Raw genomic sequence first — 19639 nt, forward strand, 5'->3', positions numbered from 1 at the left:
AGATGTCCCTGCTCACTGCAGGGGGTGTGAAGATGTCCCTGCTCACTGCAGGGGGCTGGACTACGTGACCTTTAAGTGTTATACGATTCTATGAAAAACAGAGAACTGACGACTGCCTTGACGGTCACTTCTCCCTTCTTTCCTCCTCCTCCAAAGCTCCGAATGCATGTACTTTACATGGTGTTGAGGGACATCAGTGAAGAATTCTGAAAAAGGAACACTAACTCCATTGTCAGCATTATTACAGGCTGATTTGATAGAACAGGCCTCAATTAATTATTTATATGGATTCCAGAACCGTGAGGTCTCACAGTTACATTTATTATACTGCATGGTTGCTAGTAGGTTTATGATTTGTCAAATCCATTACCTATACTACTATAGCAAGCTTAATTATCTTCAAAATGTTTAACAAAATCGTGGATAAATCTCTTAGAACTTATACTAAACTCTGAGGCATTTTAATCTTATGCCAGATTCTGCAATACGATGATGCAGTTGCAATCAACCACTAAAGCCCTGTTTACATTCCAGAAACTTCAGCTGATGCAATTAACTCAATCCAGTTGCTTAATGTAATAAATAACAGAGGTTAGCCACGGTTGTGTAAGTCCCGATGAACTCCTACTCCATTACAATTTTACACAAGTACAAAAAGACACTGTTACATGTTTCCTTGTTGTAGGACTTTGGAAGATAAAGAAACGCTTCCCAACAACTTGCAGTACAGGAGATGTAAGGTGTTTCTGAGCACCCCAGCCCCTGGGAAACCCCTGTAGGACACCCCAGGCCCTGAGGAACCCCTGTAGGACACCCCAGGCCCTGAGGAACCCCTGTAGGACACCCCAGGCCCTGAGGAACCCCTGTAGGACACCCCAGGCCCTGAGGAACCCCTGTAGGACACCCCAGGCCCTGAGGAACCCCTGTAGGACACTCCAGGCCCTGAGGAACCCCTGTAGGACACTCCAGGCCCTGAGGAACCCCTGTAGGACGCTCCAGGCCCTGAGGAACCCCTGCAGGACACCCCAGGCCCTGAGGAACCCCTGCAGGACACCCCAGGCCCTGAGGAACCCCTGTAGGACAGCCCAGGCCCTGAGGAACCCCTGTAGGACAGCCCAGGCCCTGAGGAACCCCTGCAGGACACCCCAGGCCCTGAGGAACCCCTGTAGGACAGCCCAGGCCCTGAGGAACCCCTGCAGGACACCCCAGGCCCTGAGGAACCCCTGTAGGACACCCCAGGCCCTGAGGAACCCCTGTAGGACAGCCCAGGCCCTGAGGAACCCCTGCAGGACACCCCAGGCCCTGAGGAACCCCTGCAGGACACCCCAGGCCCTGAGGAACCCCTGCAGGACAGCCCAGGCCCTGAGGAACCCCTGCAGGACACCCCAGGCCCTGAGGAACCCCTGTAGGACACCCCAGGCCCTGAGGAACCCCTGCAGGACACCCCAGGCCCTGAGGAACCCCTGTAGGACACCCCAGGCCCTGAGGAACCCCTGTAGGACAGCCCAGGCCCTGAGGAACCCCTGCAGGACACCCCAGGCCCTGAGGAACCCCTGCAGGACACCCCAGGCCCTGAGGAACCCCTGTAGGACACCCCAGGCCCTGAGGAACCCCTGTAGGACACCCCAGGCCCTGAGGAACCCCTGTAGGACACCCCAGGCCCTGAGGAACCCCTGCAGGACACCCCAGGCCCTGAGGAACCCCTGTAGGACACTCCAGGCCCTGAGGAAACCCTGTAGGACAGCCCAGGCCCTGAGGAACCCCTGCAGGACACCCCAGGCCCTGAGGAACCCCTGTAGCACACCGAGTACCAAGGGCTCTGCACCAGAGGTAAAAACCTCCGGCTGTACTACCATTCACTGAAGGAATCTCAAATTACCTTTCACATTGGAGAGAGAAACTCATCACCATGTGATTAAATACTTGGTACCACTGCACAGAAAGTTGATACACAACGTACTATTACGACACTGTTACAAAATATATAATGTATTCTGGAGATCCCATTTTGTTAGTCATTTTGCATTTACATTTGTAATATCCAAACATTCTGTCACTGAGAGAAGCCCCTACGACCAAGGCCTTCAACACAAACCTGCAATAATGCAAAAGCTGCTGAAGTCAGAATTCTCACCATTCAGCAGCGGTGTCTCAGTACATGATTTCATGACAAGTTAAGACCATCTAATGACTGTCACTGATAGGGGCAAGTCCGCTCCCAGCAATGACATCTGTCCAGCTCCCTGGTAATCTGGTTCAGGGAGATAAGCAAGAAGAAAACTACTTCTACACCCAAGTCCTTAACCGCCTCACAAAAGGTCTGGCTAAGAGCCAGCGCAGATGTCAGGGCAATATAAGGGATGCACGACTGATGATGGGCAGGCAGTCAAAGCGCTCCTTCTGCCTGGTCACCAGGCAGGCAGCGGTTACGGTGCCAGCCAAAACACAGGAAACCTACATGGAAGTCCATCTGCTGCCACAGCTAACGCCTCGTGGCAGGTAGGGACAAAAAACTGGCAGAAAACTAACCTGAAATTTTAAAAAATTAAAAATAAAAAATATCCAGGTTAACAGGATGAAAAAGCCCAGTGGAGAGTTCACTGCTGTCCAGAGAGAACAAGAGTAAGTGGAAACAGAATCGCACTGAACACTTAAGCTGGTTTTGCTGCTCTGGAATCACAACCTGGAAATAATCAGAAAATTCTCCAGAAAGCCTTACAAGTCCCATCTTGAAATATTTAATAAACATGGTTAAAAAGTAGGTCATAGGGCTGGAACAGAAATATAACAAGATGTTTCTGTCAGACATGTTAATGTATCATATGCAGAAGACAAAATATTATAATAATCTAATCCATTGCCTTTCTTGTTCGCTAAACAGCAACTCTCTGCTGACTCCATTTTGTGTTTTTGGACTCCTTTCATTCTCTTTCAGCTGTCATTTCCCATTTCCAGGTCTCAGATGCCTTCTTGTTCTGATCAGGAGAGCAGTATATTTTAAAAACTCCTATTTAGCAAAGCTGTACATGCACAGCCGATAAGTAGATCTAAATTACAACTGCCACAGCAACCTCTCCTCCTCCAGTGCCCACCTCACCGGACCTGTCCCCACAGCTCTGCACAGGCTGGCACTTGTGTGTAATAGCAGGGTCAATCAGTTCATGATTCAGAAAAAACCTGATACTACAAAAAGGATCAATTTCCAGTTAGATCAGTCACCTGATACAGCTTACTATGCAACAGCATAATCATCAGTGTCAGCCTAACGAGAAAGGTAGAAAAATGCAGCTGAAGCTGAGCACACAGGGCTGCACAGCTCTGACCACGGCTACAGATTCGCTCTTACGTATCACATAATAAAGCATAAATAAGACGTGTTAGCTGTGGTTTTAAGCTGCAGCTTCATCACCGCCTAACCCTCTCCACATGCTGGCTAACGAGGCTCTAACAGCGCCGCACGCACCGGCGCGTCCCTGCCCGCTCCCCCGCGCCAGCTCCGGCAGCCACCCCGCCGTTTCAGCCCGCAGGCTGGGACAGGGCTGCCCACGTCTCGCGGTCCAGGCAGCTCCCTGCCAGCCTGGGCGTGGAACGGAGTGGACAAAACCGCTGCATCGAGCAGTCTGACCAGCTTAGGCTGCTCTGAAACCACCGTCTTACTTAAACTGATTCAAAGGCTCTGTTAACACCCTTGTTACAGATTGAACAATGCATGTTTCGGCTTAGCTTAAACTGAACTGGAATTGATTTATAGCCATTAAAATTAAACCGCTTACAACAAAACAAGAATGTTCATGAAGAACATCAGGCTAATTGGTTTTAAAGCAACTAAATTTATTTTCCTACAGCTTTCTTTAGAGACGGTCTCACATGAGCTGCACAAACTGTAGCAGACCGAGTTCAGTTGGGAACTTGCAGCACATCGGCTTCTCCAGCGCAAGCGTGAGGTCACACAGAACACGGGCTGATCTGCACAGGCTTCTCAGACCAGCAGAAACCCAAACAAACCAAGCAATGCTCTGGGCTTCCCTTCAGGGTTTGCCTATATAGGGCCAATTTCCACATCTACATCCTTTCTAAAACACACGAAGGAAGGTTCTGAACCAGACTAATGTTACAAGAGGAAACACTGTTACCACTATCCCACCAGTTTAGAGGCCTGCTGCACTTCCTAACCTTAGGCAGAGTGCAACAGGAGTTTTAAAATCCCGCTTTGTGACCTTGCTGCTGTAGAAACGCTGCACTGAACTAACAGAGAAACTCACTAACTAACTCACCTCGACCCAAATAACTGAAGGCCAGAAAGAATATTTGGAGCAGCCCTATAATATGGACAGCTCTTGTACTGAGAGATGACATCTATGATCCTTTTACTTTCTCTGCAAAACTACATATTCAACTAGTATAAAGTTCTACCGCTAATTCATAGCTTAGGTTGGGAATACAACAACGCAAGATGGTTTACGGGCAAGTCTCAAACCACTTTGCTTCACTGAAAAAAGTATACACCTGTAAGGGTTTTATAACCATGTTTTCTTTCCAAGTTAGCTCATTAAAACAAGGGAATGCAGATGATCTGTGCCATGCTCTCAAGACAACTGCATCTGCACACTCAGAGTTAACCAGACTTATGACCCCTGTAGCAGAAATGTGATTAATAGGTAGGTATGTGCCAGAATTTTTAAAGGATGGTAGTAACCATTGCTGCTGTTTTACAGAAACAGTTTTCCAGCAAACTGAGCAGCAAAGTCAGCTGCAAGTACAAAAGGAGATGGACAGACAGCTGGCAGTCGATTGCGAAGAACTGGAGTAAACACCACGTGCAAGTGTTCTGACTGAAGGGCATTGCTGTCCCCCCACTCCAAACCACAGAACGTCAGGGGGGTTGGAAGGGACACATTGGAAAAAGCTCTTCCTGTTGTCCTTGACCCCTCTCACCAGGATCAGTTCTAAGGAGGCCTCAGCTTTCCTAGTTGCTGCCCTACACCCTCTGACAACAGCCTGATGTTCTCCCCAAGAGGCCAGCCCTCCTTCCATGACCTGTAAACTCTCCTCTTCCACTGGAGCACACCCAGCACTCCTGGCTCCCTTCCTTGACTTCCTACATGTAGATTACATAGTTTCAATATCCTGGTTTACAAATACTTGTGTGTTGCAAAACATAAATGAAATATTCCTTCTTACTCACCTTTGGATCGAGTGGAGATATCCATCCCCTCCACCACCTCCTGCTCTGCCTTTATTTCCTCTTCAGCCAAGCTGCAGGATTCAAAAAGGTGAATGAGAATAGTTACAGATTTTATTATTCCCATGTCTACCTTCACGTATAGAAGTTCAACATAACACTGTCAAATACAATGATATTAACATTTCTGATGAAATGAAAGGTTTGCTGTGTAGAGAAACAATCCAGGCACACGTGTATTCTGCATGGTACCGACTCTTACTGACAGTCTTGTAATATGTACTGAAGATGATGTCTCTACATGTATAAACTGTATGGGACAGGTGAACGGGAGCTCTGCTCCCTGCAGCTCCTAATCCAAGGCCTCTATAAACCGTGTGTACACATGCCTTCTAACATCTAAACACTCGCCAGCATCAATGAAGAGATCAGCTGAATAACAGATTTAGCAACACACAATAGCTTGCAAATTAGAAGGTAACATGCAGTTTTTAAAACCATTAGATAAATAATTTCAGTTCTTTTGAAACTAGACTATATAACAGCAAACCAAATATTTATAATTTATTTGCAATACAACTCCACCAATTATTAACTATAATAATGGCTAATCAGAACAGAGTTGTTACTACCATTCAACCAATTTTACACAGACACTTTTAATTAATTCCAGGTAGGATTAAATGATTAAGTAGATGACAAACTATACGCGACTTGCTGACATTCCACTTTCTTACAGTGATGCCATAACTCAATTAATTTGGCCAGTTAAGTCAGTCTGGGGTAGGAAGTGAGAGGAAAAAGAACTAGAATTAATCTTGAGTTACACACCATTTTTGGAGCTCTGACTATCAAAATACGAGATAAAAGAAAACATGATGCTGAAGCAAGCCCCAATTCAAAATGACAGGCAAATGAGGTTATGTGCCTGAAGCAGGTATCAGAGTTGGCCTTTAACACCACCAGAGCACAAGAGCCGAGCAGGATGCAGACAACGCACTGTCTGGCCTGTTAACGTAAGCGGCTGCTGCGGTTCACACCGATACTGCAGACTGAGCTACAGCTGCTGCGGAGGGGACCCAGGTCCATCCCGCCACCCGCTCCAGGGACCGCTGTCTCTACAGCGGAACCCAGAGGACAGCTGGAGACCTCTGCGGTAGTCGCTGCAGTTAAATCTGCCCAAGCCGGCTCATCAGAGCTCGGAAACTACTCTGAGGACTCGGTTACATTTATTTCAGAGGAACTCTTCGGCCTGACAAACAGTTTACGTTAGCAGGAGTTTTGTTACTGGTATAAGTTAAAACAGCTTCCTAAACAAAGTAAAACTTACCAGAAGGACTTTTCAGCCTGATATTTGTCAAAGCTACTTTTAACCAACTATCAGCTACTGGGGAGCTGAGTTGCAATTCCCTTCACACTTCTAAACAGGACAGTTATGTCAGCAAAAATTTTAAATACAAATTAACCAAGCTCAATGTATGGAAGAGCCAAAGCTGAGAAGATCTGTGAATTCCAGAAATCATTATTCTTTACTTGTCATCTGTATATAGCAATAATTTACAAATTAAGCTCTTTAAAGTCGTAAAACAGTGAAGAAGAGTTCTATTCTGTCAGCATCCAACCTCCCAGCTCATGGACTACGCTCTGAATTTCATCAGCAAGGAAATGCACCCATGTGATCAGAATTATGATAAACGTGCAGCACAGCTGACTGCAGCACAATGCTGCTCAGATTTACTTTGCACGGGCAGATTAAATGCATAACATAGCTGACCATATTACAGTGCTCACCGATTTACTATGCATGGGCAGATCAATTATACTGCACATTTGTGACACCCTTTTCCAGGGGCCTCCAGCAAACAGGAGCTGGCGCTGTGTTGCAGACACCAAAACATTTCATGCACCACTTGCCTCTGTCCATTCTCTTTCTTAGGCAATGGAACGGGATGGGCTCACAGGATGGGTTCCTTGTTCTCTTCCCATGTTGCATTGGTTTTTTTCCTTCCCCTCCCCCATTACAAAATCCAATTGCAGTATCACCAAACTGTAACAAAATCCATATTTTTAAAACATCTTGTATACATGATTGATAACGCACAGAGGTAACCATGTAATAACACACTAGTTCTGTCAAAAGTGAAGTAATTTGACAGTACACATTACCTGGTTTTAAAATATAAATCCAGTTTCAGCCACAGACTGGGACATACACGTTTTTACGAGACTCGGGTTGAAGTCGTAAGATCATTTTACACAGGCTGCTACTAAAAGGAATGGTTTTGCCAATCCCTAACTTCATGTTCCAGCAATCACGTTCATTTTAACGGAGTCAGGTCTGTGCTCCAGCTCACCGTGCAGCTGGGCGCCCAGGAGAGAAGGCAGCGGGAGACTGCGCATGTGGGCAGGGGGAGGGAGTAACCACCTTCCAGCAGCAGCTTACATCTAAGTTACATTAAAGCAGTCACAACACGCCAGACTCATTCAAATCCATCAGGTGGCATTTTCGTCAAATCACCACCTCAGGGGAACATGATACAACAAGAAAGACACAGGAGTTGCTACAAGTCAGTATGAAAAGCCAGAGCTGTGCAGGAGCCCTGGCTGGGAAGCGCCCGTGCCAGCCCCAGCAGCCCCACGGCAGCAGGAGGGCAGGGACGGGGCAGGGCTCCCGTCCCCCTGCTGGGCACAGCACTGGGGCTTCCTCAGCCCACCCCCTTCTCTCCCCATCTAACGAGTTTAGTTTATGAAACGCAGCCAGTTTCCTCCATCGCCCTTTTGAGTGTTCTTTCAATAGATCTACTGAGACAAGAAGAACATTCCTCATAAGCTGTTCCAAGATGAACAAAGTATCTTGTCTTGACACATCTCTGGGTAATCAGAGGAGATGCCTGAAGACAGCGTTCCCATGGATTTGAATATAAACGAACAATCCAAACCGCGTTCACCAGTGCCACAGAGGCTCTTCACCTTCCTCAGCAACGCAGGTGCCTTTATCGACACACACACATGCACACTGTGTCATCCACTACCAAAACAGAACTCAGCCATTATCTACTGCACTGTGAGAACTGAGCCTTAGAGGAACAGATTGCATCTCCATATTCTCTACTATAATTAATCTTGCTCAACCATTTAAGGGCACAAACACTTAAGTCTGTAAGAAAATCACTGAGATTGTTCTAAAAAACCCAAAACATCGTGGGGGAAGCGGAAGAGTTACCAAGTGTGCTCGGGGAAGACACCCACAGCCTCCAGACCAGCTCCCGTCGCTCTGTTGCTCTCAGGTTTTATGACTTGCACAACAGGCCGTTGTCTGGATGTGGCGGTGAGGATCGCGGTGCTCATCTTTGAGACTCAAGTTTGTAAATACATGCTAGCAATTCACAGAAAGTTCACAGCAACTTTCCTAAAGCTGACAGATCCTTCCGCCTTTGCACCTTCCATCCATATAAGCAATATTCTGAAAATGTTTTACAAAGCACAAACTTCCAAACCCAGACATTTCATTAGCAAAAGTTTTCAAATTAAATAATTCAAGAAAAACACGTCGTTAATGACAGGTACCTTAATGTTACCACAACAACAATAACAAAAATCCAAAAGCAGCATCAAAATAATTATAAGCAAGCATTTAGTTCTACGGAAGCAATAACTGTGTGATCAAGCAGAGTGTTCTAGAGAGTATTCTTCTGCTAATTCACTTCTGCAGGGCTCAGAGCCGTTACTGCAGACAGCGTGCATCGCCACCACGCGCAGGTACTGCGGGTGTGATGGCTGAGCTGCAGACCCAATCCCACACTGGCACACACTCAGTTAGGTACCCAGATGAACACAATAAAGACCTTGTGCCATTCTGAAAGCTACTCCTATTTCCTCATTAACATGAACGAACAGAGGAACATATTTTAAGAACACAACTGAAATTCAAGCTTTGCCAGTTTCACTGTCAATTGACTAGAACACCAATTAATTATTTAAAACTTCCCTAATCATATTGACAAAACTTACCAAAAAAATTGTTTTCCAAAATGTTAAACTATTTTGTTCCGTACAAATTATTTGAGCAGGTCTGCATGAGGGGAGAAGGGGTGGACGTTATCCCTTGGGGACAGCTGGGAACAGGAGGGAAAAAAACAAGGACTGCAGACATACAAGATTCATTTATACTTATGTAAAAATGCAAAGAGATCAGCTGCCTCACTTTTCAATATGTTTTCTATTAAACTGAAGACAGTGTGGGGTTTTTATACGAGATTCAGTTTCTAACATTTCAGAGCAGTAAAAGAAATCCTGACTTTTCTGCTTAGGAAAAACATTGCTGTTCTAGCAGTACTCACCTGGAAAACGCACCTGCACCACAATAGCGAAAGCTGCTCTGACCCCTATTCACTACACACAGCAATTAAAAAGTTACAGATGAACTACTGCACCTTGACATTTAACCAAGAAAAACTGACAGCCCTGGAAAACCACTCGGAACAGCTAATGCCCACATACACAACCTAGATCTGCATCAGAGAAAAACACACTAACTTAAAACCAAGACCTAGATATTTATGGAATTCATTTTTCCTTTTAATTAAGAGAAAGCAAAAACAAAAAAGCCCTGATTTAAGACCATAAGCACTAAAACTGAATTTCTCCCTTAAGAGAATGCCTGCCTCTCCCATATCACATTTGTGAGCAGCAATCCTAAACAATTATTTCAAAGAACTGCATTCAATGAAAATTTGAAACAATTATTTGCATGCCATTGCTGAATAAATAGCAGCTTTGTATAAGCACTCACCTATAACAGTCTCTTACTCATCGGTAGCTATGCTATTTATGCAGGATTCTTAAAATGGCGTCTGACAGCACTGCACTGCCTCATTCCTGCACTGGAGCTAAAATGGTAGCGGTTTATCCAGCAACAGAACCTCCTGCTCAAACAGCACTGCTGTATTCGAAGCAAGCATTAAACATCAGAAATGGTAAAGTATGACAAAAAGACACCTGACATCCAAGTGTTTCACTAAAAGGGCACAAGACAGGGCGTTTTGTGGTCACAGGTTACTAAGGAAATCACTCAATTTTAGACTCGCTCTCCAGTTCGAGCGCCTCAGATCTTACGTCTCCTCCAGAATTCCCTGCAAAATGCTCTATTTGTATTAAGCAATTAGCATACACAAAACGCTTGTTCAAATATTTACACATAGCAATGTCTAAGGTAGTTACCTCTGATAACAAGTAAAGTAAATATACACATATATATTTAACTTAAAGAACATTTAGGTTCTTTTCAAAACCTTGTACTTATTCAATGTGCATTCAAAATATCTCCACAAAAGAGAAGATCAGGGCAGGGAGGGAGGTCCTTGGTGTCACACCGTTGTCTTTAAGACTACAAACCACAGATCTCAGGCCCGAGCAAGGCACCCAGAAGAGTTATAGATTCCAGATGCTAAAAACATGGGTTGAGAACAATCATGTTTGAAATTAAGGATGCAACATCCTGCTACAGCACGGTTTTACTCTCACAGTAGGAAACTCATGACAGCTGGCAACAAAGGGTTAACACAAGAATGACAGAAAACTTTTACCAAACAAATAAAACTCAGTTCTTCTACAGTTATTTCTAAATTAGACTTTAACCCATGAATAGAGACGTTTATTAAAATAAACGTACAATGTAAAGGGCCAAGTGTAATGGCCTGCCATGAAGGTTTTCAGCACCTCGTTCGCAGGCCGCTCAGACAGCGCACTGCTGCTAAGGGGCTGGCGGGCACTGAGTAAATCCAACCTCTTCTAACAGGCTTACATCCACTATAATGTGATCCACGTGCCCACGGGAGAAACACTAGTGATGCACAACTAACAAAATTTGAGAACCGCTGTCCACTACATTCTGCACGGGCAAGGTTATGTTCAACTTCCAAGCTACCGAGATCGATACAGGAGAACTTCTACTGAGGTTTATCAACCTTCAGCCAACTACGCTGGAGTGGCACCATTACCACAGAAAACTGGCCATGACCTACCGCTTCTCAGCTACTGGATCCATATGCCAAATACACTTGAAAACAAAGTAAAGAGGGTAAGTTTTTTTAATAAAGGCAAAAGTGATATCACAAAATAGAAGACAGTTCAGGAAAATGAACAAACTGAAGTTTGTAGACACTGATGCAACAGGCTGAATTTGTAATCTCATCTACCTACTTCTGATTTTTGAGCATGAATTTCCTTTTATTGCGTGCTTCCTTAGTAGCAATGTAGGTTTTTCCCTACATTGCAATATTCCTGCCTGATGTGGGGGGGCAAAGTTACATTTGGAGTGGTTTATACACTGCATTTTCTTCATCCTCAGTATGTTAAGTGCTGTCATTTGTTTAAAGAAATCACTCAGATTTCCCTAGCACTATTTAGCTTCCAACTAAAACAGTCTGCCTGTGAAGAATGAAAGAGGCACGTAGCGTCTCAAAAGCTACTGTTTCCACCATAATTTATAATCCGGATCTCTCCTTTGTTTTTCCCCCACTGCATTCTTTGTCCAGATAATTACAAAAGTAACTGCATGTTGGCACTAAATAATAATGGCTAATCATATTCATCCTGGGCAATTCACATTACTCTTTAGTAGCCAGAAAATTTAAAGTGCAATTATAAGATTAACTGCTAGTTACATTAGAATAAGGGCCATTTGCTACAAGCTGAATAAACCTCGCCTAAATTGCCTCATAGATGTCCTAATTGTGACATTAACAAGATCCAGTCCTGTAAGATCTCGGGTAGAAAAAATACATGCTTTTTCCCTGCGTCTATCACTCGAACAAAACCCCACATTCCATCCGTCCTGAACAGCAGAAAAAACAGCACAGAGTGCTGCTTATTACGCCGGCTATGAAAGTGAGTGATAGCACCATACCTTGACAAAGCACCAAAAATATATGTAATTCTCCAGCTTGGCTGAATTTGCTTTACTTGGACGGAACAGGGATGGCAGAAATTTCCAGAAGGCCCTTCCCAGCCCTGCTGCTGCAGCTGTCAGTCTGCACCCTGCCCCGGCTCCCATTGGCCCGCGGCCCCGCGGAGCAGCGCCATTGGGCTGCCTGCGAGCCCCGCTGCTGCCGCTGCCCGGCCTCGGACATCTTGCTGCAATGCAGGCATTGCTTTTTGTGAGCTATGAAAGAATTATATTCCAGCGATTAAAATAGTGAACTCCAACAGACTCGCGATGCGATGTTTCATTACACGCACAAGGGCAGCCTATACAAACATGCTCCACTGTCAGCAGTGTGTCTGGAGGTGCAGATTTGAAACAGATCCTGGTTTAACAAAACCTGTGGGAGCCATTTTAACACAAGCTTTCTGATTGCAGATCACTTGCTCCTGCTTCCTCATATTAAACAAATATTATGTTGTGCACTATTTAAGACTGAAAGTAAACTGCTAATGTGTATAAACTACTGCTAGGAAAATTACATCCAAATGTAATTTCTGTTTTTAGCAACTGAAGAACAAAAACCAGAATAACTTCTTAGCTGTGTTAGCACTTTCATGTATGTTGAGAAATGCATTAAAACTGCATACAAAAATGCTATCACATGGAACGCAGTGGTGTTTCAGCAGTGTTTCGGGTTGCAAACTGAACTCGATACCCTATATTCTAACCGGGGGGGGGGGGGGGGGGGGGGGGGGGCTGTTAAGCAAAGTGAGATATTCAAAGTAAGACACTCATACTGGCAAACAAGTAACCACAGGTAAATTGCTACATTACAGCATGCCATCAAATGCATGGCAGTTGTCTGTAGAAGTTAGCATGTAACTGTGCCTCGGTGCAGTCATTTGCAAAGCTGCCTTAGCTCTAAGTGCCTTCCTAAAGTCATGGAAACGTGTGGACTGTGCAAACAAGAGCAAAAATTACATTAAGAGCACAAAAGAGCATCCTTCCCCTGCTTTTGTTAACAATACTGGTGATCACTGAAAAACAGCTTGTTAAAACAAGTATGCAAGCACTACAATTAAAATCTTAGTAATGGGCACAAAATGTTCTAAATTAGTTATAATTCAAGCAAGTTTGTCTGAGGTTATACTTTGTACAGTATGAGAAACATATGCTCATGAAGCATTATTTACTTTACTTCATAAGGTCACTCCATTGCTGAGTACCAGCGCTTTCATCACACCTCAAAAGCCCAAGGAACAATGAAAACGCGCTTTATCCCACCAGCACGGTAATTAACGATCTATGAACAAACAGCAAGCACAATATTTTTCACTGGCCTGAGGTAAACAGGAAGTATAAGCTTCAAAATTTAGAGGCAAATTATCAAAAAACAGTGCATTCAAACTGAAACAGTTTACAAGTACAAGTCCCTTAAAATGGACGCTAAGCAAATTGATCTTTTTCTATAACTAACCACTAACTTCACTTCATCGACTGGACTAACTGACCCAGGAAAATCAAAACGTTTGGAAAAGTATTAAAAACGTTCAGAGAGTAGCATGCTGCTTACTTACCAACTGTGCAAGCACCCATCTCATTTTTCCAGTTAGGCAGATACAACAGGCTGGCAGATTTGGGAATTGATCAAAACGGAATTTCTTGAAATAATTACGTAGCATTAAACCAAAAGTTAAAAAAAAAAAAAAAAAAAGGACAAAACCAAGAACGAACAACATGTACCACTGTCATGAACCACACATGATTTTATATCCTCTGGACTCCACAACACAGAACTGTGGCTGATACAGTGTAAAACAAAAAGCACAGATAAAAGGTACATTAGTTTATTTGAACTATGCAAAAGAAGCAAGCTAACAGTTCAAAACCATTTTCCATAAAGAATCAGATTTGTAAACAGATGTACTGCTGCATTTTATTGAGCAGCAGCCCATTTCCAAAATCTGCAGCATAAAAACTCTCCTTCAAAGGAACAAAATGTTAACCATAGATTGTCCCTCAGAACGAGAAACACGTTGTATTAATTACTCCTGCAGGAAAAAAAAGTTCAATAATCATTTTAAGTTAAGATAAGCTGCACAAAATACATGATGCAACAGCACACCACCACCTAGGCCCAATATCTACAATCTGCCATTAGCACTTTTTGCTGATGTCTAGGTTTTTAAAAATCCCATATTTTCTCAGAGATAACTTATCTCAGCTACTCCAGTCACTGTTTAGAAAGGTAAACTTGCCTGTTCTGCTGTCTGCCATTATCCCTGCTTGACTCCCTGTAGGGCAGTTAAATGCATCTGCTCCCTAGCTTCCATTTTCTCTTCAGCAGGCATGTGACACAACAGACAATAGTGCTGGCACTCTGCTCAGACACAGAAAGCTCCTCTGGAATACCAGGATCTTGATCAACTCTAAAAACACCATCCTCCTGTGAAGAAGTAGGTATGCCAAGGTTTTGCCAGTCTGCAAAATAAAGCTGTGGCTAATGGCTACTAACCATGTGACCCAAGAAAGCAAATTTAAACAGTTCCAACTTAATAAAGTGCTGTGGTGTGAGTTTTGCACAACAAATCACAGAGAATCACACTCTCAACCCACAACTCATAGGTCTTAGAGAAAAAAAATATGTAAAAAGTAAGGCTTACCTCTGTGGATGCATTGTTAACACAGTGTTATGTCAATACTTATAAAACATGGAGGACAGGCTCTCAGTACTCAGGCAGAAAGGGCTTGGCACTTCAGCTTGATGATCTGTCTTCCTAATAAAAGCTAATCCCGGATTGGCTACTTTGGTAAATCTGAATGTAAAGCTTCAGGGGATTGGCTGAAACACTTCCTGAGCGATTATCTTTGTGCAGCTCTGGCAAGCAGGAGCCATCCTGTGCAGGGAGAAGACAGGCTAAGCTAGGCCCGTTTCAGCACAAGAAACTTGAAAAGGAACCCCAAATGTACGCTCCCCTGATAAAACACACAGATTTTCAAGCAGAGGGAAGTGTTTGCAGACTGCCTGCCTGAGCAAATGCATCTCCACATGCCGTTACTGAAGGCATCTGGATGTTTTAAGCCTGAAGGAGGAAGAGTTCACGCAGGTTGCAAAAGCTGTTCTTCATAAACAAAAAGCTAAATCCACTTTGCTGGTGTTCTGCGATGTGTTGCACGCAGAAAGCAGGGCCACGGAGAGAGAGCAAAACACAGCAAACGTGAACGTGCACAGGTGGGACTGAAATTAATAACTGAAAATTCAGAGAGAATTCTCCTATTCCAGAAATTAAACATATTAACACCTACCGTAGCAACCATATACGGACAGTGGGATTTCTTTAGATACTATGATAAGCTGAGCCTTAAACAGGAAACACTTCATGTCTCATTTCCACAGAAACTCTTGTCCCACTGAAATGGCATTGTCACAGGGGGTTGCTGCCCTTCAGCGCACGCCCTCCCTGTTTATAAAAATGCTGCAGAGCATAACCAAAAATATCGGTATCACACCAGCTCCTGCGCTCTCCAACACCCCCGGCCCCCACCTTTCGGCCTGCTCGGGCTGTTACACAAATCTGACTTCCGTATGAGCGCTGCAGCCGCGGTTTCCTGCCTGTTAACCCTGTAGGGCTTGGTGCTTTTTAAGGTACAACACAGGCCTTAAAAAGACGTAGATTTCTCTGCGTGGCAAGTTATTCGTCTGCTTGCACACAAACATTAATACGGCTTTTCAGATGTTTCTTCTTTACCTTTTATCTTTTACTGAAACGCTGTAAATGAAACAAAAGGAGAAAACGGCATGTAAGCAACCGGTTTGATTTGGGGCCAATTCCCAAGCATTTGATTCAAAAATGTGATTCAGTTCTCTTCCCTAGCGCAGCGAAAGTGGGTGGATTTATCGGTGCGCCAGGAAGGAAGAAAGGCTTAACTCCAGATGAAGATTTTAAAGGTCAAACCCTTAGAAAGGCCCCAACAAGGCTTTACATTTTTGCTCAAAATTTTGCACCTGTATTAGGTAGCTTAGCCTTGTCATTCTATAGCCACCAACAAATTACCATGGAAACCGTAGATTAAAAGGTGATTCTGAAGCATATTATCAAAGGATTACTTTTAAAAAAGAGTTGTAGAGGGAGAGGTTTAATATTAAACCAGTAATTATTAAATAGTAAGCTAAAATAGCTTATGCAATAACTAACTAAAGCAAAATAAACATTCTTCCAGCCCAGCATGCAAGATCTAGGATTGTCCAAAACTGACTATAGAAACCCTCTCCCATAAATCAAGGCCAGTTGCAAACAGAAAACGCACTTCACTCTACCTTTCCTTGAGTGCTAATGATCCCACAAACAATCACAAATAAAATGAATGCCCTCCCTGAGCTCCTGGTATAACCACTTCACCACACAAACCCCTCTGCTTGAGAGCCGACGTGACTCATAACTGGTAACTCAGTAAAATGAATCATCCCACTCTGCATTGTACCACACTGCATTCAGATTGTTTCAGGAGATATCATTGTTACAGGAAAACTGCCAAACCATTCTATCACTGCGCTTACATTTTTTGTATTCTTGTGTTTTAGGCTGCAACAGCAGATTAACAGCCCAGAGTATAAATTCTCATAAGTAATTCTCGAGTCCCTGCTGGAAGCATTTTCCCTTTTTAGCTTTGGCAACGTTTTTCAGGGCAGGGAGCAGGAAGGCGCATGGATTACACTGGCAGTTTGTTCTGTTTAGGAATGCAACAGAAACCAGAGAGAGCGCTGCTATAAAGGGAGTCGCACAGCCCCCTAGAGCAGCAAGAACACACTGGAAATGCATGACATTAAAGTGCATACTTGCATCAGTTTTAACAGTCTAAAGCATTGAGACAGGGTTCTTTTGAATTGCATACCTAAAGGCCTATGCAACTCAAGAGGTACCACCCCCCAACACACAAACATCCATGCACCAAATGTGAGGATTGCCAGTCATTAACATTTATGCTCATTGTTTGGCTGCTTTACTCTAACATTATTCTATTAAATATATATATATATATAATCCTAATCCCTATGAAGTACAGCAAGGGAACAAAACCAAGTACCCTGAATTCGTCAGTGCTTTGTGCCAGCCGAGAGCCGGCCCTGGGAGCAGCAGTGCTGGTGGTGACCGGGAGCACTGCCAGGCCCGCTCACTGGACCTCTGGGGGACAAGCAGCACCCAGCACAGACAGCAGCAGCCTTCGACAGGGCCGAAGGTCCCACCCTCCTGATTCGAGGAAATGGTGGCCCAAATGCAACAGAAAAATTTACAAACCTTCAGTCCTTAGCAAGAACAAAAACCTAGAAAGCATATCAGACAGAATATAACATTTGTATCCAGCCACTAGGCTACTCTGCTACAATAGACAAAAGAATCCGGTCAGGAATCAGAAGGGGAAAGACTGAAGTATCTTTCTCTTCATTTTATTGTCCATAAACATATTTTGCAACAGGAGGCACAAGTCTGGTATAACGACACACAGGTACATCTGGCAAATTCGGAAGATTGTGCCCGCTATGTCACAAGGACTGCATGTCTGTGCTGCTGCTTGACCGATTCTTACACACAGGAGCGGGGAATTTATTTGGAGGGGGAAGGGAAAGGAAGGTGAAGAAAACAAAGAAGAGAGATAGGGGAAGCTAAAAGCTTTGTTAAAGCAGAAGAGAGGGCGGAGAGATTAGATTAGCTAGTGTTTGTCCTTTTCAATGCTGGGGACACGATAAGGGAAAACAGGGCTGTGAGCTAGGAAAAAAAATCACCAAAGAGAGAAACCAAAGGAAAGGTGGAGACCACGAATTCAGTCAGAAGGAAATTAAAAGACAACACGTTAGAAGTGCAGCCTACTATATTTAGAGCTCTTTGCAAAGACCCCGCGTGCTGTGCCGAGTCTCCAGACAGCGCGCACCTCAAGCACCACAGTGTACGGCACCATGCTATTCAATACACACACTGCAAGCCTCGAAACAAAACAAAATCCCAGTAAGGAAGAGATTTGTCCGTATGACAGAAAGAGGGGGATGAGATGTACCCCTACAGGGAGTGAATCACCACTGACAGAACAGTAGGTGGACAAAGGATGAGCTTTAAAAGTAACATTTTGAACAGATACACGAAGGAAAAGCGTGAATGTCATGTTTTCAAAGGACAATAATATTTTTTTTAAAAGGGGGGTTAGGGCAGGAAGTTGCATTAAGGGCTTGTGGCTTAGCCCCGGATTTCCAAGTCTTTGACTGACAACCCTAATTTCTGGAATAAGAACATGAAACATTGTAATTCAGTGTCTTTCCACGCAAGAGGGTTTTTTTCCCCTTTCCCCTGGTACCCTGAATCTGCGGAAGTGTCAGTAACTGCTTGAAGACCACAAGGTAAGACTGCCATCTGATACAGAATCCAACAATAATGGTCTATAAAGGGAGTTACCAAATTTTTAAAAGTAGGGTGGATGCTAAAATTAGTGACCTGTCTAAGAATGCTGGTAATTTTGTAAATCATCAGAAATTACGGGAGAATGTGTTGATGCCCAGTAGGCTGCTGATTTGCCCATAAGCTTAAAAGGCTCAGTGGCCACATGCATTTGCCCTTCTGAGCAATGTCTCTCAATACCTTTGGTTTACATTACTTGTTCTGGATCACAATGGTCACTCATTGTCTGCAGATTAAAGAGCTGATTTTGTAATATACACTAAATATCTGCTGCATTATGAAACTTTTTCTTGACAGCCATTTTCAGCATGCTGTGCAACTGCCTTGTGCATTTCTTTCTAAAGGAAACCTCCATTCATGTTCATGCATCTGCCAAAAATACCTGAAAAAAAAAGCACCGTTGAGGCCTTTCCCTTAGAAGCTGTAGCTTTTTAAAAGAAGTGCTACAGTCTACATTTTCTTAAGGAATTAACCCATATATTTAATCCCTCTCACCCCCGGTTTGAACCCGTCTCTCCAAGATTTAACAGCGGGGAGTTGGGCTGTTGGATATCATGTATAAAGCATGATTTTTCATTATTATATATCTAAACTATATGTTTGATATTAAAAGCCTAACAGATACTTTTTTTTTCATATTTCAAATCACAGAACAGGAATATCAGGGGTTGAAGGGCCCTGGAAAGCTCACCCAGTGCAATCCCCCATGGAGCAGGAACACCCAGCTGAGGTTCCACAGGAAGGGGTCCAGGCGGGTTTGAATGTCTGCAGAGAAGGAGACTCCACAACCTCCCTGGGCAGCCTGGGCCAGGCTCTGACACCCTCACCAGGAAGAAGTTTCTTCTCATATTTAAGTGGAACTTCTTGTGTTCCAGTTTGCACCCATTGCCCCTTGTCCTGTCACTGGTTGTCACCCAGAAGAGCCTGGCTCCATCCTCCTGACACTCCCCCTTTCCATATTGATCCCCATGAATGAGTCCCCCCTCAGTCTCCTCTTCTCCAGCTCCAGAGCCCCAGCTCCCTCAGCCTTTCCTCACACGGGAGATGCTCCACTCCCTCCAGCATCTTTGTTGCCCTGCACTGGAC

The 19639-nt window shown here is 44.1% G+C and overlaps 1 protein-coding gene across 14 annotated transcripts in view; it reads right to left on the minus strand.

Moving 5' to 3' along the window:
* Positions 1-19639, minus strand: part of ZMYND8 (zinc finger MYND-type containing 8) — a 58128-nt gene that overhangs the window by 29940 nt on the left and 8549 nt on the right. For 7 of the 14 annotated variants that reach the window (XR_011741618.1, XM_065849966.2, XM_065849968.2 and 4 more), the window contains exons 1-2: positions 14771-14905; positions 5186-5256 (exon numbers count right to left, since the gene is read on the minus strand). Coding sequence is in view for 13 of the 14 variants with exons in the window: in XM_065849966.2 (XP_065706038.2) it covers positions 5186-5256; positions 14771-14784 (85 nt within the window). In the remaining variant the exon portion in view is untranslated. The other 7 variants (XM_071815668.1, XM_071815669.1, XM_065849964.2 and 4 more) reach the window with 7 other exon arrangements.

The sequence above is a fragment of the Patagioenas fasciata genome, chromosome 16 (genome assembly GCF_037038585.1).
Source record: "Patagioenas fasciata isolate bPatFas1 chromosome 16, bPatFas1.hap1, whole genome shotgun sequence".
NCBI classification, from domain to species: Eukaryota; Metazoa; Chordata; class Aves; order Columbiformes; family Columbidae; genus Patagioenas; species Patagioenas fasciata.